A 15,530-nucleotide genomic window follows, 5' to 3' on the forward strand; every position below is an offset into this window, starting at 1 on the left:
GGCTTAAATGCATTTTACCACCCCATCGAGATTTTTCAAATTTTTTTTTTTAAATCAATTTAGTTTTTCATACCGACTAAGAATATATAAAAATTTTTTGTCGGCGAAGTCTAGTTTAAAAGTTATGAGCTTTCAAAGATTTCAATAATCATATACAAATTTTGTTATATACTGCTGTTTTTTTTTGATAATTTTCATTAATTATCTATAAAAAGCATTCTTGATGATGTAGTTACCGAGGAATAGTAAATTTAAGAGTATTTATGAGTACATTAAACGTGTTAAGGTAGTGTTGAAGTAAATAAATTTAATTTTTTTTGATCTATTTTTTCAATATTATATCACCATTTTAACATCAAGGTTTTATACTTGTTGGGTCACTGAGAATTTCAGTCGAATGGGTTTAAATAGGTTGGGTTTGGGCTTGACTTCTATCCTCTAGGGATTTGGGGGCGTGAGCTCCCATCCCATGAGAGTCCCAAAGGGGCTCGAATCGGTCACCGGAGCCGGCAGGCGTAGGTGACCACAACTTATATTTAAATGGGTTTGTATAACTCAACATTATAACATTAAGATATTAGTAAGTATATTTTGATACCTCAACAACTTAACTAATATCAACAATATCTAATGTAATAGTATTTTTTTTTTGTTTACAACAAGTGTTAATTGGTGTACATAATAAACAGTAAAAACTTTTATTTTATTGAATTAACAATTCTATGTAAAACACCACATCGTGGTCTTTTTTTTTTTTTTGCTCAAATTGAATTAATTGAGTTTCTTGTTATTTTTATTTCGTATTGCGTAAATTTGATGTGCGTAGTTTTGAAAAAAATTTTTGGAAAATCCTTATTTTTAAAGATAATTTTGGTTTTAGAATTTTTAGAATTTTTAGAATGAGGATATTATGTAATAATTACGTCATTATAGTTTCACAATAGTATCATGAGAAAAAATCCCAAAAATTAACAAAAAAAAAACTATTTTTGAGCTATTTTTAGTTTTTGACGTTTCAACTTTAAAAAGCTATAACTTTTGAACCAATTTTTTCCGACAATTTTTTCAAACACTTTTGAAAAAAGCATTGAAAAATACACGTTTAAAAAAAAAAAAATGAAAAAACTCGATGGGGTGGTAAAATGCATTTGTTCCCACATCTCTAGTGGTCAGTCTATCGTTGGAGAGAGGGATGGCGAATCCAAATAATGAACTGGTCTATTGCTCGGTAAATGAAGAAGTGCGCATGAAGTATTGCTGCGTTACCGACTCAGCCATACCGTCTCTCTTAAAATTATGATTGTAAAAATGGCATTTTTAAAAAAAAAATTTATTACTGCATTTTAAAAATGCTATAATTTTTTTTGAATGCTAATTCTTGATATTTTAATAGAATTCATTATATTAGTCGTTCGATTTTTGACCAAAATTAAAATTTCTCATTTTTTTACTCCATAAAAAATCCCAATTTTAGTGTATATACATGAATTTGTACGTACATATTCTGAAACTATAATGTTTAGTATATAATTGGTTAATAGATGGCCATAAAGCATTGTCAGCTTTCTTGTGGATGTCACTAAACGCTATGATTAAATTAAAAAGTGCTTTCTTTAAATTAATATATTGCTATGCAAAAAGAAAATTTAAGAAAAATGTTAGAAGACAACTGTAACTGTAAAGACCATATTTGTAATCGATTAGTATGAATAAGAAACGGGAATGTAGGAGAGGCAATAAAACATTACTCGAAGCTTTAATACTCTAAATAGCATGCTTATTAAAATGTTAAGGTAAAATTCATTTTTAAGAATCAACTATAAATATGGTATTTAAAACGTCAACAAAAAAATTACCACGAGAGTTAGCTTCTTGTTAAATTTAAAAGTCCTGTTGAATATATATATATTTAAAGTTGAATTAATTAATTAGTTTAATTACATTAATATTGAAAGTTTACTAATTCAATTATAAAATAAATACAAATCTTGGATTAAATATTTTCGAAGAGTATTTTTTGTCTGTAATACTTTTTGGTTGAAATACTTTTGATACTAATTACGGTTGGGTTAAAAAACTACTTTGTAAAAATGCAGTTTGATCATTTTATGTCTCTGTTGAAATAATTTTCGGTCAAAATGCATTTCAATATTTTTGGTTATTCTATGTACTCCCTGTTATTAATGTAATTCCGTTATCATTCATAATTCTTGATAAGAAGATTCAATAGTTAAAACTGTTACATCACAAGAATAACAATATTTTATTTAAATTATTTATTCAGTGAAATGTGACGAATGAAACATCAATCTGAGAAAAGTTATAAATTAATTATGAATTTTAAATGAATATTAATAATCATTAAGACTATTTGTTATAATATTCATTTATTATTGACGTAAAAATTTTGTTAAATTTATTTGGGAAGTGTTGTGTTGTTTAAATATGGATTTATTTTTTTTGTCGATTTTGATAAGTTTCATTAATATGTTGTTAATTAAATATTTTCCAAAGGTAAAGTTATTAAAATTATCTTTATTAGTGAATTGGAAACATTTTTATCAAATGCCACTTATTTGAAATTTTGCAACAGTCAAAGTTTTTTTTAATTTTTGAAAATTGATAATAACTTGAATTATAAAATTGAAATATGAATCACAAAAGTAAAATAATTTATTTAACGGTTTTTGTCTCATTACATAATATTATTTTAGAATAATTACTACTTTCTGGAGAATTCTTTTGATGCGTAAAATATGGAAGGAAATTGTTTTGGATATGACTTTGTATTTTTTTTTTTCAAATATTTTGACTCTAAAAGGTCAAACTTTAGATTAAAAAAAAATTAAACACCCATTGTTAATTATGAAAACTTTAATATTAAATATTAATACTTTATTATAGATTGATTAAATAATAGTTTATATATAAATGTTTTTAGATGATATCAAAAATATTGGATCGTAATAATAAAAACAGAGATTTAATCGCAGAAATTACTTTTTTAAAAAAACAGCAAGCTGAAGTCTCTATTTATCATGAGTTTGCAAAACATGCAAAATTACAAAGACAAATTAATAAACTTACTGAAAATCTAAAAAATAATGGTATGTTAATATTTTATTGAAAATGTAACTGATAAGATATTAAGGAAATATAAGTTTATATTTTTAGCTTTGATGCAAAGCTGAGTGATAATTATTTCGAGAACTTGCTTAAATAGTAGAGTATACAAGTTGTGTCAATTAGATTTTTTTTGGAAATAAATTAATTTTATCGTTTGGAGTCTTATAATATAAATAATAATAAATATATATAAATTTTTTATTAGTTTTCCTTTTTAAAATTATTAATTCCTTAATTTAAAATATAAAATATTATCAAAAGCATAATTATTTGATAACATTTTTTATAGTGAGAGATAATGCAGCTAACAATTTGAAAATCAAGTTCATATGTAAAATATTATTCTATGTTATATCTGTAAGTATCCTTATGTTTTGACTAGTATAATATTATAGAAATTTAGTTTATATATTGATTATTAACAAGAATAGTCACATAACTTTAATAAAATATTTTACATTATAAAAAAAAGACAATATTCTATTATTATTTAATTAATAACTTTATTATCTAAGACTCATTAAATATTATTGTTAAAATAATATCATCTTGAAAAATGTTGAATTTTTACTTAATCTTGACAGTAGAAAATTTATGCAATGACAAATTGAATATTTTTGCTAGCCATCTGGGTTCACTCGTTTTTAATATTATCTTTAATTTTTTATTTATATTTTACCTTAAATATATCTAAATTTCTTTCTGATCTAATTAATCTTATAAATTCATAAATAATTTTTTTTTTTTTGCATAAACTGTTTTTTGTTATCACATTTAATAAAGAATAATTAAACTTGTTTTTTTTCAGATAGTTATAAATCTTATATTCATTCGTTTTAACTATAAACAGGCAGTATTGAGAGAGTTACCATTAAATTTGTTTTCTCCTTTATCTTGGATTGTAAGGTGGCCTTTACAAGAAGTAGGCACCATGAGTTTCCTTTTTTGGTTCAGTGTAACTAATTGTGTTGCAAGAGTTACTACAAATAGTATTTTGTTTTAATTTAAGGAGATAACTTTTACTCTTTGTATTCTGTTTTAGGACAATTACCTAAATGTGTGTACAAAACTTTACTTCTCTGTATAAATATACTATAAGACACTAAAATTATTGTGATAGAAAATTCTAATACTTTTGTTAAGTATCTAAATATTACTAATTAAAAAGTATTAAAGACAATTTAATATGTTAATACATTTTTTTTTTTTAATGTTTTGTTAAAAAATGTTATTCTTAGTAAATTTTGTTGAATGAAGTTAATTATACTTGTAATGAATAAAATGTGTATTTCAATTCTATTTACATTGATACTTGTAATTAATGGTCTATGTAAAATTTTATATTTACCATAATTCATCTTCAATATACTTAATGTGAGCAAAATATGATACAAATTATTAATTGATGATTAAATTGAAGTTTCAATGATTATATTATTAAAAACAAAAAGGAAAACCATAGGTAATTAACCAGGTAAATAAAATATTTAAGTGTTAACTAGTTGATCAATGATTTAACTCTTTAATAAATGATTTAAGTTGATCCAGGTTTGTGGTAACAAGCCCTTAGAATTTTGATTATTTTTAATTTATGTAAACTGAATTTAAAAATTTCATCTATTTTAATTTAGTAAAATAAAAAAATCAATAAATTATATAAAAAACAAAATGTCAATGTCATCAGCCAACAATTGGATTTTTACAGTGTGTAGATTATACACACTGTTTATGAATTCCTACTGTAAACTACAATAGCAAATATCTAGGGGAGGTACATTTAGTGATATTTTTTAAATTAAATCACAGAGCATTGTTTTTAAATTTAAATTCTGACATTTTTGACATATTTCAGAGATAGATAATTTACTAGGATTTCTATTCCTCTGAAATGTTCTGAATAAACTATGATCTTATTATTTTAAACTATTACTACAATATTATAATTATATTTTTCAATTTAATACATTTTTAATTTAAATATTAGTTAGTGAACATAGTTAATGCTAAAATTAGAGACACAAGTGAAAACAGTATTTAATTAAGACTTGATATTTTTCAAAACACATAAACCAATTGTAAGGGGTATTTATTATTGCAAACCAAATGAATTGTGCTATCATGAACCGGTCTCATGGATATCCCTACCATAGTCTAGTTTTACTATGCACGTACCGCGGTTGTCGTAGAAACTAAAGATTTCAGTAAAACGCACGCTGACGATGAGTGTAGTTCGTTAGTACGTTATAATCGCGATCATTATTATCTTTTTAAAATCGTGTCAAAATATTAAAAGAAGTTTCAATTTCTCGCGACCAGTGTACGTTATAGAAATTTTGATGTTAAAAATGGGTTAGGTATTCTTATATACTGTCATGATATGAGTGTGTGTGCGTTAAAATTTTTCGTACAAATATGTCGTCTATCTGTAGTGTTGTACATTTTTCGAATTAAGTTATATATTAATATAAGTCGTTAAAAGTTCTTGAAGTTGCCCGGAGTATGGATACGAAGGAATATAAAAAACAATCATAAGATGCATTGCTCGTGCATCACCTGGTGTAAAGCCTTTCTTTTATTATTCGTGCTTGCATCATCAGCCGCACAACTCGTTAAAGGTAAGAATATTTTATCAAAAGAAATTATTAATAGCACCACCCTATTATTTGGTAAATTGTTATGTTTGGAGTAATTTTCAAATTATAGTAAATAATTTTAAATTGGTGTTAGGGTCGTGGAAGCTTTATACAGTGCTGAACCTAAGGGGGCTTAAAGAACCCCATCCATTGGCCAATTATAACTACGAATAGTAAGAGTATGTAATAAGCAAAAAAAGGTTTAGCCCTCCTTAAAAAATCCTGTGTACGCCATTGGCTTTAAAGTGAATGACCACAGTTAGATAAGTGATTAGTAGGGTAGATAAGGTAAACGTTTTTGGTTTAAATATAAATTAAAATATAACAAGGTCTAAATCAAAATTGATAGAGCAACTTGAAAATGTTGTAAAAAATGTTTGTATCTCATACTTCCCCCTACAAGCTTTATTAAGACCAGGAACTAAAACCGTGTGATTTGTATCAGTTTTGGTTAGAAAACGGGATAAAATTGGTTATATCCGATTTAAATTTTAACCGGTTTTTTGAAAACTGACAATTCCTATAATCAAAATTTTGTTTTAATTTATGCATTCTTAGACTACTTTAATATTAAATTTTAGCTTCGATGCGCTGTATTAATTTTACCATGATGTGTTTATTTTTTTTTGTTTTTGTCTCTACTTTTTCTTAGCTCTCTCATTGGACCGATTTTTCTCAATGATACGTCAAAAGATCACAAATCATATCTAGTTGAAGACATTACCCTCAAAAATTAAAAATTTTTTCCTCATCCCTGTAAATGGTATAAGTCCCTCAAAGTGTACTATTTTTAAAATCAGTAAATTTCTACAATTTTTCCTAAAAATTGCCATAACTTATTGAAAAATGAACGAATTAAAAAAAAAATTTTTATATTGAAACCTTAGATATTTCCCTTTTATTTGATATCATTTTTTTGAAAATCTGTCACTCAACCTGCTCACAGGGGGGATTGAAAATAGCAACTTTTTTACAGAAATTATTTAAAAAAAAAAAATTTGTAATCAGGATATAAATAAAGAAATAGGACTTACTTTTGCTTTTGGAATAATCCACCAATTTCTTAAAATTAAATACTATCTACAGATTTGCATCGAAGCGTTTTTTATGATAGTGATTTTAATCACTGTTAGATATTATGTATACTTGTCCCAACTATACCACGTCCACATTGTGCTACTATTTTTTATTATTTTTTTTTTTAATTAAAATTTTTCAAAATGTTATAATAGCCAATTTTCTACTACTTTTTTACCAAAAATTTTGCATGAGTCTATAAAAATTAAAACGGCAATTATTAAGTTACAATAATTTTAATACATAGAGTGAGTATGTAGTGAGGTTGGTACAGCTCGTACTGATGTATATTTGTAATGCATATTTTATCTGCGTTGATTGTCAGTTAAATCTGTTTTATTTTGTATACATTATATATATTGTTGAATAAAAATTCGACTAAAGAAAAATAGAAGAATGTCTATGAAACATTGATTACTTATTAAAAAAAAACCATTTTTCTCTTTATAGAACTATAAATAATTTGTGGCAGTTAAAGTGTAATAAACTGGTTAAATTTTATTTGTTTAAATGTATTATTAGTAAAACTCGTATTCAATAAATGTATTCGACTACAAAAAACTATACGCCATATTTATGCATCTTATGAAAAATCACTGAAAATCGTGATCACTATATTATATGACGATTCATTTTTAGCTCTTATGTTTTGTGTTTGTTAGATTATTTTATAATTCTTCGTTTAAATTACTGTCAGTATCGTAAGGTTTAGATCAAACATTTCAAGATACTGTTATACACAATAACAGACAAAACAAATGGAGTGACGTATAATAAGGACTTTAGACTAAACGGTCAGTACATAAAAGACGGGCACGTCGTTCAGTCATGGGATTCAATTTTTAAATAGTAAAAGAATCACACAGTGCACGACAACAGTGAAAAAGTGTAGTTGCATTTTGGATTAATAAAAAAAAAATCATCACGCGGATATTCTACCAATTCTATTTTACTTAATAATATTTTAGACTAATATGCATAACAACATATAACAACAAGTATAAAATAAATGCTTTAAATAGTTCTTGAATACGATTGACACAATAGAGACGTGCGGTTTATTTTGACTAAAATACAAAACTATCACAATCGAGCCATTTTAAATTAAAGAAATGTATACACTGTGATAATATAAGAGGTTTGTTTGAAAAAAAAATCAAACTTCTATATTGCCGTTAAAAACACACTGTGAAAGAAAACCTATGCATCAGGATAAATATTGCTTTTTTGTGTGCAAGTATGCCGAGTCCTCGACATTTGTTCTAATAAATCTTCTTTGTCCCAGTCGTTGGAACTAGAATTTCATTACAAGTCGGATTTGGCACTAGCGCAATAAAGCTGTATTGTCTTTGTTATTGAAAAAGTAGTGTATCGACTTATCTTCATAATCATCAATATTCAATTTGCCGACTGTGTTCAAAGTGATTACGCGCCATTCTTTCGCATGTAATTGCACAGTATGAGCGCACTATGTATAAACAAAACCGACTATTGCGATCAGACAATAAGAATGTTATATTAAGTGGTTACTGTCCATATATTGAGCAGTATAATTCAAGTGGATAATTTGAAACGAGAATCAGCAGGAATCTGGGCTTTTATATTAAACGTTATAATATCTGTGATGGCTTATAACAAGCAATATGTACTTTTATCACTGACATGATTATGCTATATTTAATGACTATTGTTCAAATTACTAGTTTGAACAACCGCACCATTTACACGTTCTTATTGTTTCCTTGATATTTTTGGTTGTCTCAACTTTTAAAGTATCGCCCCTACATAATTTAATATTTAGTTTAAGAGAATATCCTTGACCAAAATTAATTACACATGGAACTATAATCATCATACATAAAATTATTAGACATTTTATTATGTAATAAATTGTTTTTTAAGTTCTAGGTTGAACGCGTAGGACTATTTAATTTTGTTTTCATATTTAAAATCAATTCAATACATTTAATATTTATATTTTAATACGAAAACCAATAATGCATATGATGTAAAGTGATTACTTTTGTAGTTGAATACTTTTATCATATCAAATCTAATTCGACAATAAATACTTTAAAAATATTAGAAATGAATGATTTTAATTGTTTGTATGGGTAAATCTGGTTAAGTTACTTTTTATTTAATTAAGGGATTTGTTTTCAATTATTGAGGGTAATATATTCCACTAAATACGCATTGTAATCATTTGACGTATCTTTAAAAAAAGTAGGTTTAGTGAGGGCTAGAAAAATAAAACATAGCCACAAAAAAAAAAAAACACACAGTAAATTAATATTAACATGAATAAGAATTTTCTTCTCATGAGGGTAGACTACAGTGATGGGACCCTTGATATTTATTGGTTATTGAATTTAAATGAAATAAAAATCAAATAATTTGAAATTTTTTTTCTTACTCAAAAAGAATTAAGGAAGAAATGCAAAAAATTAATTACTACAGGCGAATTTGAACCTTCTGTTCGCCGATTGATAATTTGGAAATTTAAGCTATTTCAATTTTTAAAGTTACTTATTTCAACTTAAAAAAGGAAAAAAAAATTAAATTAAAATTTTAAATTTATATTCTATATCAATTAAATTATATAATATTCATGATAGTTAGTGTAAGATATTTTAATATACAATAAAATACAAAACCCCGAATTTGAACACAAAAATAGCATATTTTTGAATACGGTAGCCTTTCTAACTAAGAAGAAAATATATATATATTTCGAACATTTTCAAAAATTAAATTGAAAAAGCCTAACTTGTGAGCAAATATTGCTTTTTTGAATCTCCCTTGTGGGCAAAGTTAGAATCAGATTTTCAAAATTTATTTCAAATAAAAGAAAAATATCTAAAGTTTCAATATAAAAATAAATTTTTTTAATTTGTTCATTTTTCAAAAAGTTATGGTAGTTTTAAGTACAAAAAACATCACGATTTTTTTCGCAAATATTATATTTTTTGTTCAAATTCGGCGACTATTTGCACATAGAAAAAAAGATGTCGGGTCAAATTTTTTTTTCGATTTATAAAGCGTAATATAAGCTTTAATTTGATATGTGTTTAAAGGACGCAGTATTTCAGGAACATTTTCAAAAGTTAAGTTTAAAAAGTTAGTTTTTTAAAAAATTTGCTATTTTAAGCCTCCCCTGTGAGCAGGTTAAGTGTTATATTTTCAAAAAAATAATATCAAATGAAAGAAAAATATCTAAGGTTTCAATATAAAAAAAAATTATATTGATTTGTTAATTTTAGAAAAAGTAATGGTAGTTTTAAGAAAAACAGTGAAAAAAATGACAAAATTTATCAATTTTAAAAATTGTAATTTTTTTTTAAGATTTCTTCTATTTACGGAGAACGAGTGAAATTTTTTCAATGTTTAGAGGTATTGTCTTAAACTAGATACGATTTGTGATCTTTTGACATATTGTTCATCAAAGTCGGTCTTGTAAGTGCTGAAAAAAGTGGCAACAGACAAAAAAAAAATCATAGTAAAATTAATACCTTCTCAGCTTCGCATCTAAGCTAAAAATGATTATAAGTTCTGTTTATATTTCTTTATTGTTTTAAATCATAACAAAAGTAATTTTTCTTCTTTTCACAAGTAAAATTTAAACTTTTTTAGAATAAAACATCATCTTCATCACTCTATCAATTAACAGGGATTTGATTTTTTTTTTGGACTCAATAATTTCATCATATTTTTCAGATTGAGTTTCAACCAGTTGTTGCTGTATATCAACTAATTCTGAATTTTCTATCTCTAATTCTCTCCTTATTATAATTTGTTCCTGTTTTATTAAAAATAGGAATAACAACAAAGTCATAATAATAAAAAACTTAATCTAAGAGTAGAATTTTGTATCAATAAATATAATTTGTCGATATATCTCATTTCTATATTTCATAAAATATTTTAATACGAAAAATGTCAACAAGATTATCACGAATTTTTTTTTTTGCCTAATATCAAATAATATATTTTCTATAACAAAGTGATCAAAATTCAAACAATGTTTTTTATAAGAATTCTTTTTTGATTATTGCAATACCTCAAAAATAATCATTATCGTGGGAAAAAAGTTGGCAATATCAATTTCGTTGAAAAACTCTAGATTTAGGAATAAACTTAGTGTTAAAAATAAAATAGCTTGAAAATGGGCAATTTTTATTTTTATATATTCAAAATAGAATTCAAAGTTTTAAGATTACTCAATTTTACAATATAATATGAGTGCTATTATTAAATGTATACAAAATGTTAATGTGGTTATATATTTATAAGAAAATATTTAGTTAGTCATAAAATAAGACTGACTTAAAATATTTAAATGCTATTAAAAGTTTATTTAAATTTTTTAATAAACCTTATAGTAGTTTTTTTTAATGAGTTACTGTTCTGATTTTCTGACACGCAATAAGTTTTATTATGTTCGATTTGTATAACATTATGGTAGAACAAAAACGGTATAATTAAATATAGGACGAATTATCGATTGTTTTAAAGTCACATTGAGGTTAATTTCAATGTGTCTATTTGTATGGTTGGTAGAAACTGCTCTTCCGTGACCTGTAGCCGATGGCTAAATGTATTTAACGTACCTTACATGACATTTTAAATCTTTATAGATTTAATTTTTACTTGTTATTTATCTTAGATCTTTGAAAAAGTTGATTTCTTTAAAATTTTGAAGAAGAATGCGTTTTTATAAAATAAGTATTTATCTATAATATTTTCATGTATTATAATAATTCTTATATGTTATTTTTATATTATTATATGTAGAAATGCACAAATTTAACGAAAGATCATGCCCGTTAATATTAAATAAATAATTATTTTCTATTTTAATTTAAATAAAATTAAAATATAAAATGTATACTGATCATAATATTCCTAAATGTAATATTGACAATCGGATATCGCCTTCAGTAAGATTCATCAAACAGGCAAATTGTGATAGATATTCTCGCGAAGAATGAAAAGCTAGCAGAGTTCTAAACTTGGGAAATATATATTGAATATTTCGAGACTGTAACAGTCTCTTTGTTCAATTGTTGCGACAAAACACAAATGAGTGCTTTCATAGTACCAGCGACAATAACAATTCTAAATGGAAAATATAGTTTTATGTGGCTGCAGGCCGTTGAATCTTCCAGACTCATCTGTGATTACTATTCTGCTTGTATAGTATTGTTCTTATTTAGTGTTCTTAATTATATCACCTTTGAAATTCTTTTGTATCACAGAAGTTTAACAAGTAGTATGTTTATACTCGTATTATTATAATGCACTCTAAATAAATTTCAAGTAATTTATTAGTGCTCTGGTTAGGTTTTTACCAAACCCACAGGCGTTATTTTCTAAATAAAAATTATAGGCTCCGCGCATCAAAAATTCTAGTAAAACAATGGTGACCAAAAGTGAAATCAGCGAAATTCAATTAAATCGTGCGAAATGACATTTCACGCGGAAATTAGTTTTTTACAAGGTGATCTTTGCATTCCACCGTTATGTGTTCTGATTAACAAACGAGTTTGTTATTAATAATTTTATTTAATGAGTTTACTAGTTTACTAGTAGAATTTCAATTAGCTTGAGAAATTTCTGGAATTTAAATATCTAAGGAGTAGTAGTTGTTTTTATTATTATTGACCTATGTAACTGTAGTAATTAATACGCGTTAATGGTCACTGTTTTTAACATAATGTTGAGTAACTACTTTAAAATTTCAGAGATCATAAATTGACGATAAAAAAAATATTTTTAAATCGCCGAGAGTAAGAAATCTAAGATGATTTATAGTTTTCACCAATTTATCTTGATAATTTGAAAAACATATTACGGTTGATGTGCTATATAATATTACTATTAAAACAGTACATGTTTTTGTAGTTGAAATATTTCACAATAACTTGGAAAAAGTTGTGCAATTAATCTTTAACGTTAGTAAATGTATTTATACTGTACATTTTTCTTAATAATTTGTATCAATTTAAGCCACTAAAATACTTTTATGATGTGTTTGTTATGTAATAATTATAATATTTTATTAATAATCTCGATTAAGTTGTTGTTTTTCTGAATATTGAGTTTTATTTAAAACTGTAAACGAATTATGTTTATTTAATAATATAATATAATAATGTGATGTATCTTATTTACACTATTGTCTATAAACTGTTATTAATTATCGTTGTTTATGTTAAAATATATTATTGAAGTTGCTGCTAGGCATTGTATTTCGTGAATTATAATAACATAATAATTATAGTCAAAATAAAGTAATATAAATAGAAATATTGGATTATGTAGCAATATTTGATAATAGATTAACAATATTATTGTTATAAAATATTGTGTTATTTTCTTCAAGTATATGCATTAATCGGTGCTATAAAAAAAACGAGAAAAAGTTTAGAATTTATATTTTATATTTTTCAAGTATTAAAATTAAAAATAAAGGAAAATGTGATTTAACGTAAAGCACTATCGTATGCTTTTATGTGAACATTTCATTATTTATTGGTTTCCTGTTGATTTATACGATGCTGAGAAATGGCGAAGACATTTGAAATATAGAATTCAACTGAGAACATACTCAATGATAATATTTCTGCCAAGGACTTGCTGTCATGCTATGAGTTTCTTAATAAATTAGTTATAATAACAAACTAGTTGAGTGCACAGTATACTATGTGTACTAAAATAATACATATTATAAACTCAAATAAAATTAAAAGCAAAAATTTCCATTCTATCTATCCAAAGACATATTTTTGGATTGTTTAATTTGTTAACATATGAATTAAAGATGATTACATTGATGAAAGCAAATTACATTAATTGTATCTTGTTTTACCTTAAAATCTTCATAGAAAAACTTATTAACGTCTTAAAATATCTAATTTGTTCTTGTACTCCAAAACAATTGATATTAATTGTAAATTGTATATATTAAAATTGTTATTTTCTAACATGTCTCTGTGTAATCAACGTAATTACTGTTTACAGAGATTTAATGTTTAACATGTACTAAAATGATAACTTCTAATTAATTTAATTATATATATAATTATATTTTCTATTGTAGCTGTATTCATATAACTCCCTCTTTCAAAAACGCAGTATTATACGTTAAAAAGTGAAAAGGAAACAAGAAAAAATGAGTAATTTTTAGTTAAACTGGTTTCGAAAAATACATTTCAGTGAAAAAATTCTTAATACTTTAAAAGTGTAATGTTTTGTATCCACGGAGTTGTTTGTTCCGAAACAACTCCAAATCAACTTAACTTTAATGAATAATACTCAGTGGGTAATGTATTTATTACATCTGTAGACTCAAAATGATTTTGTAAGTCTTTGGTATTAGGTACGAAAGAAATTGTGAATGCCACTAGATGACACTTGCTAGATGAAAGTGAAATGGACATTTTACATTAAAAGCGTATACAAACAATTATTTGCACTTGCATATCATTAATGATATGCGTGTAAACTTGGCCAACCGACCAAAGCGGTTTTTTTATTACTTCCATTCAATTGACTTGCAATGGATATATCGAACAACACAAGTTGTAAATATTGTACAATTTGGTCATCTGACTAACGGAAGAAGTATATCCGATCTGGGTCGCACGCTTGTAGCATGTTCAGTGCGAGTTGTGTCTTAATGTCAGTGCATAACATTCACCTCGTTAGCAAAATAACCGATTCTGATCAGCTATTGTTAAATGGAGTGTCAAATGACACAGTGACAGAACTGTGTATTATAAGTATAAACACTGAATGTTGTCGATGCGAATGGTTTGTGTTGTGAATACTACACGTGTACGTGCCATAAAAAATGAACACAAATTATACACACGATCAATAACTTTGAAGTTTCCATTTATACTATATTAAACTTCTTTCGAGTGTGGGATGTAGTCGCTTTATGTTTGGATGTCTGACCAAGTTTAAAGCGGCTCCGTTTTCAGTTGTTGCTTTACAGGAAACTGGAAAATCATGTTATACCTTTGCAAATTGATAAGTCAACGATTTCCAAATGTCGTAAACTACGATGAAACCTGTTTACGGCGATCCGTATTTATGGACGTTTTAACTCAGATAGCTTTGCTCACTGTGGTACCATACAGATAAACGTGTCGCGCTACTTAACTGTTACAGTAGGTACTGTATTGTCTGGTGAACAATCTGGGCTGATATTATATTTATGTGAAAATTTCTTCAGGCGTCCTTTACACTCTCGCCATAATAATGTACTTGCTCATAAAAATAAATTTCCCGTGTTGCCTTTACTATTATGAGTTCTGCACTGTCATTCGGATGTTGTGGACTTAGTATTTTTAGTAAAGTGAGGTGTATGATTGAGTATATAATGCATCCTGACCAATATTAATTTTCTACATTAATGAATTTTTATATAGAATGTTCAGTAAGTAAGGAAACGGGTTTTTATTGTTCTCTAACAGTACAATTATATTTTTTTTATATGTTCTCTTTAATTTTTACATAATAATTTTCAAAATAATCGAGTTTAAAGTTATTTTAATTTTTATAGACAATGTTAAAAATTTCAACGTTAACGAGTATTTAATGTGTACACTGTTGAGCTTTTTATTATAATTGAATACTATTATACATTGTGTACATAAAGCCATGAAACAAATTGAACTAGTTAAT

The 15,530-nt window shown here is 25.6% G+C and overlaps 2 protein-coding genes across 3 annotated transcripts in view; both read left to right on the top strand.

The window, feature by feature from the left end:
- Window positions 1–2,279: 2,279 nt before the first annotated feature.
- LOC126903658 (guided entry of tail-anchored proteins factor 1-like) lies at window positions 2,280–4,392 on the top strand. Of its 2 annotated transcripts, none has more exons than XM_050682018.1 (4): window positions 2,280–2,514; window positions 2,942–3,107; window positions 3,416–3,483; window positions 3,935–4,390. In XM_050682018.1, the coding sequence occupies exons 1-4, from the start codon at window positions 2,446–2,448 to the stop codon at window positions 4,127–4,129; spliced, it is 498 nt and encodes a 165-aa protein (XP_050537975.1). In that variant the 5' UTR covers window positions 2,280–2,445; the 3' UTR covers window positions 4,130–4,390. The 2 variants fall into 2 exon arrangements, with proteins under 2 accessions (XP_050537975.1, XP_050537976.1); XM_050682019.1 differs by lacking the exon at window positions 2,280–2,514 and adding an exon at window positions 2,640–2,663 and having other exon boundaries at window positions 3,935–4,392.
- A 925-nt stretch (window positions 4,393–5,317) lies between these two features.
- Window positions 5,318–15,530, top strand: part of LOC126903635 (fibroblast growth factor receptor 4-like) — a 43,624-nt gene continuing 33,411 nt past the window's right edge. Inside the window, exon 1 of the mRNA XM_050681956.1 lies at window positions 5,318–5,741. Coding sequence (XP_050537913.1) covers window positions 5,660–5,741 — 82 coding nt within the window. The 5' untranslated portion in view covers window positions 5,318–5,659. The remainder of the gene's footprint in view (window positions 5,742–15,530) is intronic.

Source organism: Daktulosphaira vitifoliae, unplaced genomic scaffold (genome assembly GCF_025091365.1).
Source record: "Daktulosphaira vitifoliae isolate Bord-2020 unplaced genomic scaffold, ASM2509136v1 Scaffold_4, whole genome shotgun sequence".
NCBI lineage: Eukaryota > Metazoa > Arthropoda > Insecta > Hemiptera > Phylloxeridae > Daktulosphaira > Daktulosphaira vitifoliae.

Excerpts from the sequence above, each read along its gene's own strand:
- LOC126903658 (XM_050682018.1), top strand. The coding sequence starts at position 2,446 with ATGGATTTATTTTTTTTGTCGATTTTGATAAGTTTCATTAATATGTTG. Across the intron at positions 2,515-2,941 it reads TAATTAAATATTTTCCAAAG|ATGATATCAAAAATATTGGA; the intron begins GTAAAGTTATTA and ends AAATGTTTTTAG. Across the intron at positions 3,484-3,934 it reads TATTATTCTATGTTATATCT|ATAGTTATAAATCTTATATT; the intron begins GTAAGTATCCTT and ends GTTTTTTTTCAG.